The 22,089-nt window shown below is 32.5% G+C and overlaps 1 protein-coding gene across 1 annotated transcript in view; it reads right to left on the bottom strand.

Annotated features, from left to right (window-relative positions):
* The window catches only part of SP2353 (EGF like, fibronectin type III and laminin G domains protein pikachurin), a 136,055-nt gene that overhangs the window by 52,898 nt on the left and 61,068 nt on the right, over window positions 1-22,089 (bottom strand). Inside the window, exons 3-4 of the mRNA XM_090114968.1 lie at window positions 9,518-9,634; window positions 1,137-1,477 (exon numbers count right to left, since the gene is read on the bottom strand). Coding sequence (XP_089971094.1) covers window positions 1,137-1,477; window positions 9,518-9,634 — 458 coding nt within the window. The remainder of the gene's footprint in view (window positions 1-1,136; window positions 1,478-9,517; window positions 9,635-22,089) is intronic.

Below are 22,089 nucleotides of genomic sequence, written 5' to 3' on the forward strand. Positions count from 1 at the left end.
CTGTTAACTGTTTCAAACTCCGAACATTTGCAATAAAAAAATACATTGTTTATATTCACATAGATATCGTAAAACAAAAGCCGATCACGTTACATGTAAACCCAAAATTCCTAAAAACTGCTTTTTCATTAACATAAATTCTCAGTTCTAATTTAATTATCAGTTCTTCAATCATAATTAAGTGCGTCTATTCATCTTTGAAATATATAACATCCTATTAATATTACGGGGAGGGTCTCGAAATTGAAATGCAGGGAGCCAAAAGAGTGACGAACCAATGAACCGGCAAATGTGATTATACGTTATTAAAATTTAACACATCGACGTTACGCTGCATTACGGTTTTAATAAATTTCATTAAAGCCTGCCGCCGTCTATTGAAACGGTACAGACAGCAAATAAAGCAAAAAAAAAACTGCCAACGAAAATTGTTTTTTTACGACAGAAGGAGGGTTTTTCTAGTGTATTTGGGAAACTCTTACCCCTATACGGCTTGTTGTGTTTTATGTGAGTCGCGAGGACCCTGTGTATAATATCATAACTAAAAAAAATGCTGTCAAAAAGTACCTAATTAATAGTACAATTCTAAAATGTTCAGTCCTGAATTTATTTTAAAATCTTGTTGTTAAAAATATGCGAAGATGTAACAAAACATGTACATAATAATAGAGACAGCAAAACGTATTTTTTCTGGGAAGGATATAAAAGAGCACGTTTCAACTTTGACCTATCGACTGCCATTTGTGCAGAATATAATTGAAAAGATCAGCGAGTACGGAGATATGATTAAAAGTAAACAAAAATTGACTCAGGCGATGTTCGTTACAAAAGTTCACACTGTGAATTCTCTGAAACCTGCGGTTGTGTATTTTACTTTATATCGGTGTTGATAAAATAACAATTTATTATCTTTATTCGCAAAACTAAAAATTGGCTCGTCACTATTACTTTTTAAGTATATTATCTGTGCTTTTTATATCTATATTCGTAGTTGCAAAATAAAATTTGGCTCGTCACTCTTACTTAAAAGAAATCTCTTTAACTAAAATCAATTTACACATCGTCTAAAAGAAACACACATTCGCTACAACCATTACTCTCTTTCAAATGCGCATAAAAACTTATAATGTACTTACTTTCTGTTCCAAGCTCGGTCCTAATGTAGTCACTTTTACTTTATCGAAATCACTAGACTTCTCCGATATAATATTCAAGTCGGCGTTACTGACGCCGTCTTCTATTAAACTTTTGAATCCATCTAGCTCTTTGCTTTTTTCGCCGGTGTAGGAGTAATTTTGTCTTCTGTCTTCTTTATGTATTGGTGTATGTGTTGTTAGTCTTTCGATATGTCTATCGTTAATATTACTTATTCTATTGGACGGCGCCAGCTCTAGCTCCGCAGAAAATGAGACGTCTTTCTGATAGAGGACATCTTCTTTGACGTCGGCGGCTTCCGTCGCCTTTGTTGCATTGATTTCTGTTAACAAGAGAGCTATTTATAATGCTTGTGATTGGCAAGATAATGATAACGTTTCTTCTTATTAAGCTGCTAAGTTATATCAATTTAAATACTTGTTATGTGTGAGAAATAAAATCTTGGTTTAATCGATAGTAAAGTGCTTATGATATCTATGACACGTAAAAAAATCTTTATTTTATTTTCTTATTATTATTTTTGTTCGTGTTAAAAGTCGAAAGTAAACATTAAAGTAATATCTCGAAAATACACTTGAGCGCACTTGTACAATATTTAGCATCGACTACATTTAACATTTCGTAGAAACAAATTTTATCTCTGCCAATAATTGTTTCTCGGAACGAAATTTTCCAGTCGTTTTCTTTGATATTCATCTTTGAATATGCTCAACTGTTGCTCTAACTTTTCACGGGAAGGTTTTAATCTACGCAATTTAGATACGCGAATCAAAGCGACACATCTGTTGAAAGGTGAATGTGAAGCTGCATTTTGATAGTTAGGGTTGTCAAAAGTACAATTTTCGTTAGAAAAAATTCATGAATTTCTAACCTAGTAAGGCTAGAACTATAGAATAATTTATTGTGAACTTCAGAATTCATTATGATTTTTAAGAAAAAGGCTTTTAAAATAAATAAAAAGATAGTAGATTGGATAAAAATGCGGTATATAGCGTGTTGAAAATAACATGAAATGGAATAGTAATTACAGTACAGTATTGATTAATGGTATAGTATGCTACCTATATAATAAAAATTTAACATGGGGACTGTTGAATCAAGTAATAATTTGAAATATTATTGGTGATTATTAAATATCAAGGACCTTTCCACGACATAACATAGGTAAGTAGTACAGAAATCTCGTTAAAATATTGCTGAATTAGATTTGTTCAGACAATAAAATGCAACCTAAGATGATGTCAAAAATAACTAGATTGTGAGCTTTATACAGTTAAAAATCACGAATTAAAAGACAGCGGAACACAAAAACTACAGACAGAAGAAAAGCACAACTAAAACTTTTTCAAAAATATTTTTTTAAACACCACCACCATTATTATCAGTACAAATATTAAATTATGTTGCTGCTTTACACACTACCATGAATGGTAAAACCATAGTCCCTGAAACATGATAACAAGTACGAGTTTATAGATGACACATAATATCGACTATATTGGTTGTCCGTAGCTGTCCAAACAAATAAATTATAATAAAAATTCAACCCTGTCTTTCATGAATATACTAGACGCGTTGATTTCGTTGCTATATTTCTTAAACTTTATTTCAGTCTCGCTTCGATCGTAATTCATACTATCCCATTAAGTTTACGACTCCAAGTTTTGTTTCGAGTTTAAGTACATGAGACGTCTGTATGCGGTTTCTTATATTATAGTCTATTTGCATAGCTTGCGTCGTAAAAAATTTAAGTGTCGACTTTATAGACACCTGAATAAATAATTTACTACGTTCTGTGATATTAATTTAAAAGATTGAAAATAAACATGAATGTATGACTTCAGTATAAAATTGAAAACCAGAAGTGCACGACTCATAATGCTCATTCCTTCGACGAAAAGAAGAATATTATTTTAGTTTTTCGTTAATAACTATTAAACAATGCTAAATCATATCACCATTTTCAATACCAATCTCATCATAGTAGATCTAGCTAGTAAAAATAATACGTTTAAATTAATTAAGTTACACAAGCTATCGTGTTTCAACCGAAAAAAAGTGTTGATTGACGGGAATTTTCTTTTTATATTTCTACATTTCTTTACAGTTTATTTATGTTACAATCACGTTTTACCAGTGACAGTATTAACCTCAATAAAATAACCTAAAAATGATGTGCTTATTTAGCATATTACGTTGTACCTACTATCAATCGTGTCCTTAATTAAATAGTTGCGGAATCAAGGACAAACAAATTTTTTGATCGCGAGTGTAGGTTCACGGTAAGTAGATTAAGAGCTTTCTCGTAGATAATCCTCATTCCAGGAATTTATTTAATCCTGAAGATCTTGATTGAAGAAAGAAAGAAAAAACATTTATTTCTAGAAAAAGGTACACACACAAGAAGAAAACACAAAATAGAAGAAGAAAGAAAGTACGATACATAATAAAATTAGACATAAATGAGACGCCATGTTTGTTGAGAATCTGGTACTGTGTATGCACTGCATTTCCAGAAAAGGGTCTTGACTCAGCTTTCTGCCATAATCGCAGCAAGCTGCGACTACAGCGCTGGTATTCTGTCAAGATTGACTGATAACATTTTAAATATCTACTGATTACTGATTTTCTTATCGACAATTTAAGTTTCTATTTTATATTTTCTTTATATGTACGATACAATAAATATTTTTTATCCAAATAATATTATCATGCTAATTTTAATCAGGTTAGGCCTTTTAAACTGCCGTCTATAAATAAAGATGAGGTAATTATCTAAACGACAAGAATAAACCTTCTTTTTTATCTTTCTATTTACAGACACAGACTAAATTAAAATTTCCCATTTTAATCTCACAAATATAAATACAAATTTTCCATTCAAATCAATACCAAAGAACCACATTGTTTCATTTACAAATAACAGGGGAATATCTAAACAAATATTGCAATGAATGGAAACCGAGCTTCGTTAAATAAACGAAAAAGTAAATGAAAAAAAGTATATTTGAGTAAAGTCTAGCGCGCTTTGCAATTTGTTACTTGTATCTGATACTTGTTAACATGCAAATATTATTTGAAATGATTGCAAAATATTTAATTTTGCTTTGAAGGTAGCAAGCTAATTATGAAAGAAAAAAGTGTAAGAAATTGTATCGAGTTATGATAGTAATCTGTATTCATATCAAGGTAAACTTGATCATATTATGATATTAAACCTGTTTCAAAATACTTCAGTCTCAAAGTGATAGCTTAATTACAGACTACACTTATTTATTGTACACTTCTATTTAAATTGGCACACTCGCATATAAATACTGAGTATATATGTGTGGTGTAAACACACTCGGATAATATAATATTTGTTTATACGTATACATTTACATTTGTAGGACGCTATAAAATAAGCATAATTATGAAGATTTGCTTTTGAAAACATAACTTTGAAACAATCAGGAGATTGTAATGACTGTTATGTTTCTTTAAACATCTAAAACAATCAAAACAACTGGATCTTCCTTATTATTCTTATATAATCTGTTACCTACATTGCTATCTAAATAAACTGTCCTTCTTCTAATTCAATTATGCCATACAAACGACTACCAATTCCATTGAATCCCGCAAATCACAAACTTGACGAGGAACTTTCGAAAACTCTTCATAATCGCTATGCAGCCATCGACTTAAGGCCAGTGCATACAATCAGCACGTTTTGTACGGAACACTCGTTTGCCGGCGCGAGGAATTCAAGTGTCATTATCGTTGAAATGGCAGTTAAGAAACACAGGAATTCAGTTTTGCTATAGTGCACAACTGGGTTTAACTAGGTGTCGTTTTTAACTGAGCTGTGGATGTGGAAGTTTGGTTTTTATGACGGAGTTAATTATGAATTAATAATACAGGGTATTTGTGTTATTTGGATTTTGGAAATAGAGCTCTACGATCAAGAGATTCTGAACTCAAACATCATACTCAGTTCAACGGAGAAAAATTTATAGTATTTGTAGTTGATATACTCTGCGAAGATATCATTCTAAAATAAAAGAAGCGATACATTTAATAACAACCGAAAAAAGTTATCGAATGTCATGCTTTTTATGGTATTTATTTTTTAACGCGCTATATTCCTATATTATGTTTTGTCATGAAATAAATAGCTGTCATTTTAATATGAACGTACCCATTTATCTGTTTAAATGTCTTCCTAATCTTATTACACCATCCTTCAGTCTATATTTAAACTAACCGGAACAGAAATTTCTATTATAATAGTGAATTCAATCGTTCTCATTCTTCAATAGCAATAATCGGAATTCCTTAAGAATATTCAATACTTTATCGTGAACGTATAGACGCGAAGCGGTTTCAAAGAAACTCAATTTAATGAGCGTCTATTGAATTATTATTTCATGGTTTATTTATTTGTGAAATAGAATGTAAGTTCCGCAAGTTTCTCGTATCAAACAAGATTAAGGTTCTGAGAATATAACTATAATATAATACAGAAAATAGTAAAATTGATATTAATAGGTAGTATAGAGGGTATTTTGTTGTACATGTATTATCTTATATACCTACCTACAGTAATGTATGTAATGTCCTCTCTCTTTGGATTCTATATCAACCAATACGTTTCAAGAAATTCTAAGCTTATTACGCCCGTACATATACGTACGGCGGCGGCGTAATAAGCTCCATCAAATTTATCGTCATTATACAGGTAATTTTGATCCGACAGCAATTATACACAGCCCTTTTATTGAACTTATAGGTTTCATACATATTATGTCACACTAAGAGCAGGTTTATATATAAGCTTTTTGAAGAACAACACGTCTGATAGTCTCACGTCAGACTTCACTATAATTGTTAAGATAAACAGATAACGGTGAACGACTTTGTGATTTTAAACGACAAATTACTACTGCATATCTTCATGACTAGTTAATTGTTACTATATAACTGTATCTTACTGTATACTTGTTGCGTTAGTTCCATTTCATAACAGTATCACACACCAATTCCTTTCATCCCTATTTCAAACCAAAAAAACAACCGAGAGCATCCCTGATTCTAAAAGCTCAACCATTTAGAACGAGCAAACACATCTGAAATTGTAAAAAGGCTCATGTAGAAAGGCTATTAATCACAACATCTGTAGACAACATTTATCATACAACTCTGTGCTTTTATTAATGTCGGACATTTTTCCAATACTCCGACAATTTAGGCTTTGGCGCAATCAATTTTGCCACTTGAAACCGTTGTGGGCATTAGATTGATGTTAGGTATCTGTTTATATTTTTCCCTTAGTACTAATGATTGGGAAGATAAATTTGTCTTTTGTATCGGAGGATACATTGAGGAATAACAGCTGTTCAATAATAGGTAGTTTTTCTTCATCATACCATAACAGTTCCGTTGTATAAGTTAAGGTTGTTGTATTTGTATTTGTTCGCGAACATATTTAAATATTTCGTATTTAAGACAAATTAGTGGAGATCCAATATGTATGATTTATGCAAATATCATGGATACATTTAAGGGAGGATTATGGCTTTAAAATAATAGGAGACCAATAGTCATAAGCTGACGATGTTGATATTTTTCAGTAAAAATAAATATAATAGTGAAGACGGAATATGGTATACCTGTTTAAGTCATCCCAAACAAATAAAGTATAAACCACCTGCAGTTAATACATTGGTCCTCTAGACAACAATTATTCAAATCCTAAATATCTTTTCCGTTGCGATTAATTCACCCCCTCATTTATCAAACCGCATCTGCTACATTATAACGTCGTAGCACTCGTAGCAATCGCGTAGCACGTAGCCGGCAGTGTAGCCACAGTTCTACGTGCCGTCTTGTAAGTTACGAACACTACTCAGATTTCATACATTTCTATGTAATCTGTGCTGATATTTGGAAGTGCTTTATTTGTCGTACAAACGTGATATGTATGTAGCTAGTATGTAATTATTTTAAAGACGATTACGTGAGTGTATAAACGTGGAAAAACTATTTTTTTATTTTGTTTGTTTAATTTTAATATAAATAAGATGGTTATTGCTCAAGATAAACAGCCCTGTTACAGACAAATTGTTACATAGTTATTTACTAGAATAATAAAAATAACTATATTATTCGGTATTAAAAGATAAGAAAAATAATGCGTAGAAATTTTTGTTACTTGCTTCTTTACTAATGAGCCTAATTCCTTAGGTACTGCTAATAGCAAATCACTCAACGCTAATCTTCCAAGTTTACAAAAGTTACTACTAAGCTAGTATAGAACTAATGTTAATTAACCTAAGTATTTAATTAAATTTAAGCCTAATGTAACGATTTAGGGTTCGTATAAAGGATATATCATATAGTTTTCTATCGATCACGAGGCTTAGTTAAAAGAACTTGTTATTGTTTGACCTGTTCTGAATTAATACATTTACACATTGTAGTTTTAGTTTGTGTGAAGTTGATTTTACAAAAACAAATTAGCATAATCAATCCATCAATTATTTAAAACTACGAAACGCTACGTGGTTTTTTAATAGATAGAGTGATTCTCGACGAAGGTATATAATTTATTGGGTTTTAAACATAGCGGGGCAAGCCGCAGGCAGAGAGCTACTGTATTGTAATGATGATGTATTGAAACCTGTTGTTATTACCCGACTACGGCAAAGCAAAAGGAGGGTTATGATTTTGACAGGCTATGTATTTATGTATGTATGTATGTATGTATGTATGTATGTATGTATGTATGTATGTATGTATGTATGTATGTATGTATGTATGTATGTTCATCTGTTTCCTCGTAACTTCTAAACTACTTATCAGAATTCGACAAATGACATATCATTAGAAGCGTCTTAATTGTCTGCTGGTTATAGGCTATATGGGGTTTCACAAAATCTAATGTGGCGCCCTCTAGCGGACAAAACATACAGAGTAAAAAAATAAAGTTAAGATAAATATGCCGTGTTTGGTATCATTTGAAAGCTTTTTACTTGCACATTTTGAATATATATATATTACTAGCATTTGCTTGTGACTTTACCTGTATTCATGGGCTGATTGCATATAATTCACATCTTTTCGTTCATAGCTTCTTTATTAGTTCATCAATTTAACTTTTGTTTTATACTTTTTCAGCGTCGTTTTTTGTCGTAGTTGGGTTTTAGTTGTTTTACTTTTTATCTTGTTTTAATTCAAGTATTATTATTTTTTAAATACATTTTATATTTATAATATGACTAACCATTAATTCTAGTAACTGCTTTACTTTCGTAGCCTTTAAATCGTACCATATTTGATACCTCAATAGAAATAGAATCTTTATTGAAAAAGTTTTAAAATAATACAGTTTATATTTGGGGAAATTAAAGCCTGTGTTTAGTTCAGAACTGTGACAATAAAATATAATATATAGTATATAGTTAGTGGAATAGGCAATAGACGGTGGCAGATGACAGACGTCGCGTTCTCTTGCTTTAGACCGTCCGATCGGATGGACGTTCACCATTTTGCGTAGAAATAATTGTTAACATTTAATATTAGATTTTGATTGTTCTTTGGAAGTATTTTGTTTAAGATATAGAAACTATATATTTATCGCTGCAGATATAGAAACTATCTTATCTTACAGAAAAGAGCCATTCGCTCTTTATATAATTTACGTGCTCGGGACTCACTAAGAGATCATTTTAAGAATACTGGTATCCTTACTGTACCATCACAGTATATATTTAATAATATTTTGCATGTACACAAAAGCTCTGACTTACACACAAGAGTAGGAGATAGACACGATTATGGCACAAGGAACAGGAATAGAATTGAAATGCCATTTTTCCGATTAGCTAAAGTTAAAAATTCATTTATGGGTCAAGGTATACGCTTATACAATAGAATTCCTCACAATATTAAAGAGTTTAGTAGTTCTAAATTTAAAACTTACATAAAAAATGTACTAGTTCAGAGAGCGTACTACAGTATTCAGGAATATATGGACGATAAAGACCCATGGAGGGTTGTCGCGTAAAAACCACAGGACAGTTCTTTGGCATATTATGTAGTTAGATATAAGTTACATATTATGTAAATTTATTGACATTATTTTAAAAGAGAACTATGGAGTTTCTTGCCGATTCTTCTCCATAGATACTGCTTTCCGAATCGGTGGTAAATGTTAAAAATACTATGTAATGACGATTCGAAAGTGCTACTAAATAGTAGTCTAATTGAATAAATGAATGTTTGAGTTTGAGTTTGAAAGAAAATAAGAAATAACCGTCTAAAAGGCCAATTATATCAATAAAAGAAAACCACACATATCAATCGCCAAACAACTCACCTAAACAGCCGTAGCCGTCTACATGCAGCACGTAGCCCGGGCCACAGCCACACTCGTATGTCCCGTCGTGCAGCTCGCGACACAGCTGCTCGCAGGGGCTGCCTTCCCCGCACCGCCCTGGAATGTGGACTTTTGTTATGAGATATCTATACTATCTTAATATATATAAATCTCGTGTCACAATGTTTGTCTTCAATGGACTCCTAAACCACTTAACCGATTATAATAAAATTCGCACACCATGTGCAGTTCGATCCAACTTGAGAGATAGGATAGTTTAAACATGTAGGTACCACGGGCGAAGCCGGGGCGGACCACTAGTAATATTATAAAGCTGAAGAGTTTGTTTGTTTGAACGCGCTAATCTCGGGAACTACTGATCCGATTTGAAAAATTATTTCGGTATTAGATAGCCCATTCATCGAGGAAGGCTATAGGCATCACACTGACCAACAGGAGCGAAGCCACGCGGGTGAAACCGCGGAACGCAGCTAGTGTACTATAAGTTCAAATGAGAATTAGATCGATTCCACTCACACACAAACTTATGATATACATAGGTGCATACATAATATGTTTATTAGAATTAAATAATTCCTAAGTTAAGGAATAACGTGTGTTTAATTTTATAGACTCGACTAATTTATGAATTCTAAGTAGGTAACTCGCCACTAACACATTTAGGTCGGTCATTTACGTCCCTATTTTTACATGGATCGCATTATTCTGTGCTATTTCGAGAAAATCAGCAAATACACAAATATAGGTAGATTAAAATATTGTATGTAGGACCTAAATTATAAATTAAGTTGTAAAATATTCTACAAATATACGATTTTAGCATAAACATCAAATACGCAAACGAAGCCTAAAAGGTTGTTTCCATGTATAAATCCCGAAATAAAGTTATAAATATTTAGTCCATTTATGCTGATACGTTAAACAACACGATAAATATTCAGAATCTATAGTAACGAAAATAAAATCTAAAAATGGAATAGGCCAATGAATTCGCAAACAATTCCAAGTTATCAAACGACATTTAATCGAACGGTGATAATAAACAACTGAGTTTACCGATATATCGATTTTGATAAAAATACAAAATGTCCGATGGTTTTTGCGCCGAAAATTGCTAAAGATTTTTCCTGCTAGTATGATTAATGGCACGGACTATAAAATTGTTCAAAGAGCGAACCGATATTTAGTTCAATATGGCTTTATATAAAAATGGTATGAAATAACCGTTGAGATTTTTAAGCATATAAATTAATTGGTGTATGTAAAAATTAATGTATCTACACCAATTTTTATTTATAATAGCGTAAAGCTTTAATGATCTACTGTATATTAATAAACATAGTTATTATGTTACAATAGAGATATTTCATAATGAACAAGGACTTTCAACGAACAATATCTCCCAGGCATATCGCTAGCTAGTCAAGACGTCATAAAATTAATAGACCCATTCCAATGGACCTCAGCTAGACGTCATTCAAGTAGGGACCGCAGACCTAACTACGAACTATCTGGGAACATTTGTCTTCATGTAAAATAATAGAGCTGTCGGATTGACGTGGGGCGATTACGGTATGATATGAGGATTTGGGATGTTTACTTTTTATGAGAATATTCTACGATGTAGAGGGGATTGTTACAGTGAGTGGTTGCTATAGCAACGCGGTTAGCAAAAAAATCATTATTATCATCTAGGTTTGAACATATGAAATCCGCCCAAAACATTTGGAAAAAAGTAAATACATTCGGCGCATTGCATTGTAATAAAGTATAGGTGCCATCGCGATATATGGACAGATCGCTCTAAAATACGAGATATAATAAAGATAGTAGGTTATAGAATAAACGTTAATTTTATCCTTGTATAAAAGCAGTGACTCTGGTTTGCAAAGTACTTATTTAAGTAATACTTTACCCTGTTATTATTACGAAAGTGAAACTCCTTAGACGGCAATTAATTAATGAATAAACGGACGAGGTTTGAAAGTAAGAACAAACTAGTAAAATAAATGTTTAGCGTATTTCTTTATTAGATACTTTTACAAATTTTAATAATTGTAAATTGTTAAATATCATAGACCATGATAATTAATAATCATGGCTTGAGTATATTAATACAAAAGTAAATAATACAAAAAGAAAAATAATTAAACGCAAGGAGAAATAGAAAAAGAGCATTAAAAAGTTTCCCTTCTGCCACATGTCGGTAAACGTCATACAAGTGCAACGTATACGTGTACTGCAGAGCAATTTAACTTTCACTTGAACTACGTTTGACAGTCTTCTTGAAAAGCTTATGATTAAAGTGTACTGTCTCGTTGTGGGGTATAAAGATGCATTTTACCTCTATATATTGATAGTTTTTTGTATATCCTATTTCGTAATCAACTATACCTACTCGAGATCGAGGTTACAATACATATAATACATGCTTTTAAACAACGGCTTCGCCCCGTATTCAAAGCAAATTCCCATGGGATAGAGATGTTTCAACGCAGTAAAAAGAAGTACATGTTACTCTATATAGTTCTATACCTCCTATGCAGAAATAATCAAAATATTACTCCGTTACTACTTGATAGAAAAAATAATAAGCAAACAGATAGAGGATGTGTTTAATAGATAGTTAATACTCTCTTGACTCGTGGGTTTTCAATGCTTAGTAACCAGACTCTTAAGTCACCAGCCCCCCTAGACAAGTGGCTTTCTATTAGCGTAAAGTTCAATAGAATGGATTATGAATGTATGAGATTGACGTAATCAATCGTCGTCGTCGTCGTAATCAAACGTCAATCTCATACATTCATAATCTATTCTATTGAACTTTACGCTAATAGAAAGCCACTTGTCTAGGGGGGCAGAGAAGCCAAAGTCTTAAGAGACCAGAGAAGTGATTTGAAAGTCCAATAATTCTACGCTCGTATAGTTTTACAATCGCAAAGTCCAAATTGATTAGAGCAATGACCTGAAAGTCTATACATAAAATGCCTAAGAACATTTGGCTAACCTTATTAGCACTATTTCTATCCGTATTAACTATTCACGCTAAGAACACACATCGCTCCTTGTCACGCGATACATTACTGGAACAGCCTTTGTTTTGTAGGCGATCCGTCTTCACCATGTGGCTAATTGTAAGGATAGTGTATTTCTCTAGGAAATTACATGTATAATACAATCTGCATGACTTTGCTTGGTTGGAGAATAATTTTGTGAGAAAGGTTAGCAGGTACTGGTACTAACTCTATGACTTCTCATTGTTGTGATCTAATTTCTTTGCGTACAAGAGTTAACATACTTTAACGGAAATTATAAAATATAATGTATTATGAAAATGTATCGGGTTGATGAATATTGCATATTTTTTAGACATCAAAAAGTGCGATTCGTTCACGTGTCGATTTAGCATGACCGTGGCCTCGTTACATTGCATCAAATACCATGATAAATATATCTACTTATAATATAAAACATATGTTTTTTAAGTAAGTTAAGTCCAAATTTGGATGCAATTTGGAAGAGAAGAAACTTTAAGATAATCTGAGGAGCAACAGAAACTATTGAGTGCTTTTAAAAGCTCGGTTTCAACCCGCTATTTGGTGCAAGGTATCGTAGGAATCTCTCAGGCGGCGAATGTTTGATCAATGCGTCACACCTTCGATGACATACGGTGCAGAAACGTGGACATTAACTAAAAAAGTTACTCACAAACTGCAAGTAGCTCAACGTTCAATGGAACGTGCTATGCTCGGTATCTCCCTTCTAGACCACATACCAAATAGAACAATCAGAAAACGTACAAAGGTTACTGATATTGTTCTCAAAGTATGCCAACTCAAGTGGAGATGGGCAGGCCACATGTGCCGAAGAAGTGACGGACGATGGGCGTTAAAAGTAGCGGAATGGAGACCATGGAGTGGTCGACGTAAGCCAGGCAAACCGAAAGCACGGTGGTCCGACGATATTTCTAGAACAGCGGGTAAATCTTGGATGCGTCTGGCCAAAGACCGCAAAGAGTGGAAAAAACATGAGGAGGCCTATACCCGACTATGGGTGAATTAAGGCTTAAAAGAAGAAGAAGAAGATCGTAGGAATCGGATTTCGCTTTAGAGGTGTTCCAAAAGGTTATTTTACGAAACACGTTTGCACATTTTAGTATTTGTTTTGTTGATTTTTGCGTTTTGCTTTCAGTAGAAAAGGTAAAGTTGAGCAGAATTTTATAACTTGTTTTTTTCAAACGAGTTTTTCATAGAAAAGTGTATTTAAAATTAACATAAAAGTATAAATGACTCTTTTATATTATGATAAGAAAGCCCAAAACTTATTCGTAGACTTAATAGAAACATTAAATAGTTATATTCATGTAAATTTGTAGTTGGAATTTTTTGGGCTGACCCAAAAACTTCTATAGATTGAATTATTCAGATTTTTAGAATCCTTTAGTTTCACGATTCTGAGAATTCTGCATAAATAATAGGCAAAATTGGCTTTCAGGTAAAACATATACCTTAGCCGAATACGTCCATTACGGGTAAATATACATAATTTTCCTAAGTTCTTAAACTTTATTATAATGACACCATCAAATTTTATAGAATAAAATGAAGGATTACAAAGAGCTGAGAGATTTAAATAAAAGATTAGGTAGACAATCTTATCGGCACCATAAAAGTAAATGGCATTCGTCGCTTCCTGTGTTAACATTATATAAAAGAGATATTGATTAAAGATACGGGTCTCGTTATCGTATGCGTTAATTATTATTTTTGTAAATTATGCACCCTAAAACACTAAAGATAGACTTGAATGTTATGAAAAATAACTAGTTAAGTTATGAAACTCAAGTATCTATATATCAACATACAACTTAAACAAAATCTTATTGTATGTTTTATTTTACGCAAGTTACCTTTTAGCGCGATTTATTCATTTTAATTATTTATTCCCGACGTTTCGAACTTTACAGAAAGCGTGGTCGAGGGCAAACTGATGATGATATGTCTTAACAGTGCTACAAATCTATATGTTGTTGTTATTTATAGTACCTAACATCTACCATAGCGGTTCTAAAGGTGGACTACAAAACAAAGGGTTAAAAAACATACTGGATTTGGATACATCGCGTTGAAAATCCATTAAAAATACATTTGTTATTTCTAAACTTTTATCTAAAATCACTGACAAAATCAGTAGGTACTACAAGATTCAGATCTCGTCATCACTACAGTCTACATGCAATTGGCAAACCATCCGAAATCATCAAGCATTAATCACATAATTAGTATAATTAATACATGTTGACGTATTAATGTGTTAATTAGCTACAGGTTATAATTGGTGGATCCTAATCTTCAACGTGATTTACGTCGACTCATTTATCTGCATTATGTATGTTATGTTTGCTTTGAAGAAGATCAAATACGGTAAAATTAAAAATATATGTATTTCGTAGAGCGATTGTTAGATGGAAAATATTTGGTTGAATTGTTATTACATATTACGTTATAATTTATATTGTCGACATGGATTGTTTTTGCTATCATTGATTTTGTTGATAGTTTACATACATTTATTTATATTTAAAACAAACATCTCAAACTTCCGTTGTTTTAGTCGTCGTAAAAAGATTATGAAAACAAAGTTTTGTATTATTATTATTTGCAATTTAAATAAATATATATTAAAGATTATTTTTAATACAAGTAGGTTTATACATTTGTAGTATTAACTATTAACTAATTATTCATACCACAAATAATTTATAATATTAAAAAAAAATAGCAACAGACTTTATTTCTATTATGTACAATCTCGTCGAACTTGATTAAAATTCCCTTGAAAACGAACTACATATTTTATAGCCAAAATCATTTGGTAACAATTTATTTCCTCATATTCAGGTACCTTAATCTCCTGCATTGTTTGTTCTAATCAAATGTTTTCTTTTGCCATTTTTGCTTTAATTACATCCCCGTTTCCCCATCGATTGTTACAATTCTTTGAATACGATGTAATGGAATCACGATCATTGAATTACGAAGGTTGTTACGGTATGATCAAACGAGATTGGAGAAAAAAACACTGGGCCTTTTCGGAGCATCCGAACTAGTTGTTATGAGACATGTGTATGTCTCAATCTTTCTTTTGTAATTATTTGGCATTTGTTACGGAACCCCGTCGCGTCTTTCCAAACTATACAAGGCCAGTACGCAACGGTGTGAAACTAATCACGTATAGTTTGGAAATAACTTTTTTACAAAGTTCTTCCAATCTATACAACAGCAGTACGCAAATACTTGCAAATACTCGCGTATACTTTGTAGTGAAGTAAGTAAGAATAGCGCTCCAAAACATACAGCGCCAGTACGCATGCGGACTAATGGTGTATGTTTCGGAGTAAGCGCGGCGTCTTTCCATTGCTCGCGTTTATATTATTGTATTGCTGTTTTGAAATCTATTATTAAAATGCATGTGTATTGTGTATATAATGTTGCGTACTGATCGTATATTTTTTGTACTTATCGAGGATGCTTGTGTCTTCGTTCCCGACTATACTGCACGACTTACAACTGACATTAGTGCTAAAATGTAAGAACTAAGAATCTAATAAGTCCAGAAGAAGACGATTGCGAGGCGACGGAGCCCCGCTTCGCGGGTCTCCTATTTTTGTGTAGTTAAAAAAAACACGAACCTAACCTAACCCATAGGTAACCCTTATATCTGTTACCTATTTATTTTTCTAAGCTTACCTAATAATATTTTTATTCCATATTTTACTGAATCAATCAAGAAGAATAAAAGAAGATAGTACAAGTCTTTGATTGCCTTTATATTTATTATTTCGCTCAAGCGTAAGTGATGTTAGCTATATTTAGTTATACATATTTTGCGTACTGATCGTGTATAGTTTGGAACGAAGAAGCAAGCATCCGCGTTACAAAGTATACACGATCAGTACGCAAAATTCGTGTATATATTGTAATAACAAACTTAAAAACAGCATTACAAAGTATACACGAGCAGTTTCCTATGGTTGCGTTCTGGCTATGTATAGTTTGGAAATACGCAACCCCGTCTAGTCAATAGGATAATCAGTAGGTACCAATTCCAATTTTACACATGCAATATATTATTTATAAAATTAGGTAAGTTCTTACGTTGCTAACACATAAGTATTGTTCTATAAAATAGAAACCAAACAAAAAAATTAAACTTGAACTATTTTTGTATGTGAATAGGTTTTAACGAAAACGTTAACTTCACAATATATTATTGTTACGATTTTTGTAATATTTAAACATTCATGATATACTGGTAAAAGTACAGTATAACAGATCAGTAGCAGGTGGTGACAAATAAAAAACTTCGCGGTCTGACAGGATACTAATCACCGAAGTGTCTGTGGGGAAAATCGATAAAACTGATGTGAAATGCATCTGCCCCATACTTTTCCGATCATGGGAGTTTCACACTTTTTCTATTTTTATAAATGATTCATTTTGATGAAGCTCATGTCCACGATCGCCGTAGTGTTTGAAACATAGTTTGAAACGTATTTGTCGGGATAAACAATGAATAAATCGCGTTTAAAATCCGTTAATAAGTAAATGAATAAAACTCGAGTAACAAAATATAAGAAGATAATATAATCATTGATTAACAATTTCCATAGGTATAGAACGAAATACCTCATTTTAAAATACGCAATTGTCACCTGATTATACATTTGTACGTAACAAATGTTTAAAATTACACACACGAATCAAAATGCCATTACGTAATTTACCGTATTTACCAAAGTCAAGCTTGTAAATCATTTCAACAATTAGGCACTACCATGCGATACTAGTTTACGTGATTTCACAATTACCCACCCATTATTTTAATAGTTACAAATATTTTTTACAGCTCACACGGACACACAAAAGGACTTTTTATCTGTTCTTTTCCATCACGTTTGACTAGTCTTTCTCTGGTCGGACTGGTCCACTTTACAAGTGACCACTACCATAGCAGAAAATCATTTTAATAAAGAAGTAGTTTATTTATGTTCCTATGGTTTTATTGATTGGTCAATGAAATTTGGCCGCCTTGTATTAACCACCCTTAGATTCCTCCGTCTTAGATTTCATTTGCAGTGGAGACAATAGACTTGGTCTTTCAGAAAACAAAGGATGACTTATCTCTAAAGACAATCAGTAGGTCTACCATGAGTTTACGCACACGATACTCGCTAGCGATTGTAGTAAGCGGTTTGTATGAAATTTGGTACAGCGCCCCCTAGTGTGCCGTATTAGAACTAAAAAGCCTACCATGAGGTGCATTATAGTATACTACAGTAGATAACGTATAGTAAACTATACTACACTCGCTGTAGTAACCATACAATTTTTGCACCATGAGTTCTAATTTTGACATATGTCATAGTTTATAACTATTCGATGATAGATACGTCATTCACGGAAAATAATCTCGTGAACTATTCACGTTTACTATTGTAGTTACGTCAGACGATTTAACTATGTCAACTCATGGTAGGGGTACAGTAAATGAAACGTGAAATACCCATAAGGAGATACGGAACAATACAATACCATTAGGTCACTTGCTTTTAATGACCTACCATATGAAAACTGACCTCTTCCTTGGTGTAGTGGTTGACGAATAAGCGTAGAAGCGAATTGACGACCGAGCGTAGTAGAGACGAAGAAAAAAAATGTCTCGATCTGGCAGGAGACAGAAGGCTGATCACCTACTTTTACCTAAAGCAAATCGATCACTGAAACAGATGTATCCATAATGCCCCTTACCCTACTAGAGGACACGAGACTTCCTTCACTTATAAGAAAACCTATAAAAATTGTCTACAATACGTCTAATTCTATTTTCTTTGCTTGCTATAGTTATCCTGAATACGCCTGCTCATGGCGAGTAATGAAATCACACCGCTCACTGAATCAGGTAACACATTTAGGGTTGCCAGATGGCCGTGAAATCCGGGAAGTCGATAAATTGAGAACATAACAACGTGGTAATAAAGTTATGCACCAGGCTGTGAACAATTTTGATTTTTACTGTAATAAGTTTCACACAAATTTTCTTGGTGACTTATCCTCAAGTAATAAATTTTTAAATATTATGGACAGCATTGCTGTTAACCATTATAAAATATATCATCACATAATTTAAAATATACTGTATTAGATAGGTTTTGTCATAATAGTACTTAATAGATAAGACTTGTTACTATTCGATTTAGTTTCAAGACACGATACTCGATAGTCTTTTTTGGCGCACGTATCCACACATTAATTTATGTTTTAGTACTTTAATTATATATTTGGCTTGTATTAATTTTTGACGTGACAACGTCTTATAATTCGTTAGAGCCGGATGCACGCACGAAAAAACATGACTCATGCGGCGTTACCTCGCTCTGAGGCGTCCCATGTAAGGCTTGATGTGCAAGCGAGAGCGCGGAACGAGCGACAAAGAAGCACAATCGGACGTTGTCACGTTCTACTGTCGTCAGTAAACCGACTTTACAGACAACCAATTTTTTAATATTATTGTTGTGTGTTTTTGTGTGTTGAAATAAATATTTCTTTCTTTCTTTCAATGCCTTATACTGTATACATGATAATTCTGTGTCCAGTTTTATACTAGCGGAACTCCAAGATGTCACCCCTTGTAATGTATCTGGCAACCCTAAACACATTTGGTCTATTATTACGGTACTGATCAAACGGAATTGGTTACAAAAAGATTGGCGAGGCACAAGCGTTCAAGGCTTTATGGTTCGATTGCTGTTTTAGAAATGTTTCGTTGAAATAAAAGACTGTAACGATATATTCAGCTAATTTTGATTTTACGAAGTATCAGATTGGAACAACAATCATAATTGTTCGCAATTAATGCTTGTTGCTATTTCAAGCGTTTAAGTTAACAATACTTGAAGCTATAGAACAAGTGAAATGGAATCCCGTTTAGCGATCAATTACATATTAATTAAAAATATTGATATATTTTGAAAACCACATTAAATTTATATCGAATGTTTTAATAACTTTTTAAACACATAGAAAAGGATTGCTCCCAGAAAATAATAGATATTCAACCTTATTGACTTAATATCATTTAAAAAGTGTTAAAAATATTTAAATTTCTAAAGAATTGACACAGTTAATTTGCACAAGAGTCTATATTTTCACCCGTTTTCACGTAATAACTTTAATGGAGACAACAGAAGTTATAGCTATGAAGTTTGCAGTAGTGCTTAAGTTGTTAAGTAATGAATTTGCTAACAAACGGGAATTATAATTCCTGCAACTTTTTGTACCTACTGTAGTTTATGAAATGTCTTACATTCATACAGTGTATCTAGATAGTATAAAATACTAGCGGTCCGCCCCGGCTTCGCCCGTGGTACATATGAAAAATAGATGTTGGCCGATTCTCAGACTTACCCGATATGCACAGAAAATTTCATGAGAATCGGTCCACCCGTTTCGGAGGAGTATATGCAGACTAACATTGTGACACGAGAATTTTATATATAAGACTAGCGGCCCGCCCCGGCTTCGCCCGTGGTACATATGAAAAATAGATGTTGGCCGATTCTCAGACTTACCCGATATGCACAGAAAATTTCATGAGAATCGGTCCACCCGTTTCGGAGGAGTATGCAGACTAACATTGTGACACGAGAATTTTATATATGTATAAGATAAGATGATTATCTATCATCGCGTATGTGATAATAATTATTTTTCTTTTAGGTTATATTTTGTTGTTCGTGTTTGAAAATAGAAAAATGTGTTGTGAAAAACATAGACAATTTGCTAATTTGACCTTTCTACGCGTACCATGTGTTTAACGTACATACAAATCATCATAAATTAGTCTCGCATAAATACAGAAATATCCATCAAATTACAACCCTATAATTTCTAAATAACAATTACACAAAACGAACAAGCTAGCAAAATTATAGCTATTAACATTCAAATTTCCACAGCCATTACCATTTAAATTTCTTATAAATTATATAATAATTCAATTAAGAAAATAACGGAGTCGATCTAGAACATTCTGGAACATTCGTTTAACCGTCTATTGTTCGTTGCTTTAATTTGTGATAAGGGTAAAACGGGCTCAAATTGTGCAAGATATTTGATCAAATTCCAAGATTTTCGTAACAATGTTATTCTATAATTATAATTACTCTCTATTAAGCTATTTTCGTGATTGTACCGTTTAATGTGAATAGAATTTTCCAGAACCCTTTAACGATATAAAATTCATTAGATTTCGTTCGTTAATAAAATATCTGAACTAGGTAACATTTTAGTCTTCATTTATTTGTTGATGATACATATTAAACCTCTAAACCAGAAGATTATGATAAATAGGTAACAAATTATGTTGTCTTGTTTTTCATTTCTATTCTCTATGAAAATTATTTGAGATTTACGGACGTAACTTAGCGGGTTGAATGGTTTCTATTATTTGTTAAATACATAAATAAACCATATTATGGTTTCTACAACACATGATAGCATTTATTTATTTAACTATTCATTTATTTTCTTAAACTTGGGCAAAACGTTATGGCAAATGATCAACATTAGCAAGACATACTCATACGCGTGTAATGTCATTTTGACAGTTCTGACAACTAACATTCTGAGTGATAAAAATACAATAAATTTCATAGAGAATTCCGAATCGTATACAGAAAAAAAAAACTTTAATACTCCACTTATTCTGACTGTTCTCCGAAATTGCTTTATCATTTTGATATGAACTGCATAAACAGATCATTGCTATAACAGTGAGTAGTTAACTAAGACTATAGAAAAAATATTTCGATTAAAAAAAAGTGTTCATTTAAGTTAACACACACCGCCCACATTTTATTAATAACATGACATGAAACACTACAACACATAGCTTTATCAACCCGAATTTCAATCAAACTAGAAACCCAGAGTTTCCAGTCATCTATCACTATGTATATTGAATAGAACATAAACAAGCTAGGTGTTCTAGCTCGATATAAGTAAGGAATGGCCTGGCGATAAATCTGTCCGTATTGATTTATTGTAAAGTTAGTACGGACAAATGTGCTCAGATTCCCAGCTAAAGTTTACTGTAGCAATATGGAACTTGGAAACAAGAGCTAAATGATAACGCTTTTGAATTCGAAATTATCAAAATAGCTTGCATTTTGTGTGCTCATTTGTGGATTTAGACGTGATCGTACATATAATAATCGACTGGGCCACTTATTGTGCAATCGTTGTCTTTCATACAAAAATAGTGAAATTAAATCAGAGACATTATGCAAAAAACGCTGGAATTTAACATCTTGTGAACATAATTATTTTCATGTTTACGCTCCCAAAAAATAAATATTAACGTTGGAAATGGCTAAAACATCGAAATATAAAGTTTATTATTGTTTATTTAATTTGGATTCATTTTAAACCTAAATATTTGCAAAAAGAATGAGCTAATTTCAGAACGTTATATTCGTTTCTTTAATTACA

Source organism: Colias eurytheme, chromosome 22 (assembly GCF_061535395.1).
Source record: "Colias eurytheme isolate Ceu_HAF_F1 chromosome 22, ilColEury1 Martin Lab GWU primary, whole genome shotgun sequence".
In the NCBI taxonomy this organism is placed as follows: Eukaryota; Metazoa; Arthropoda; class Insecta; order Lepidoptera; family Pieridae; genus Colias; species Colias eurytheme.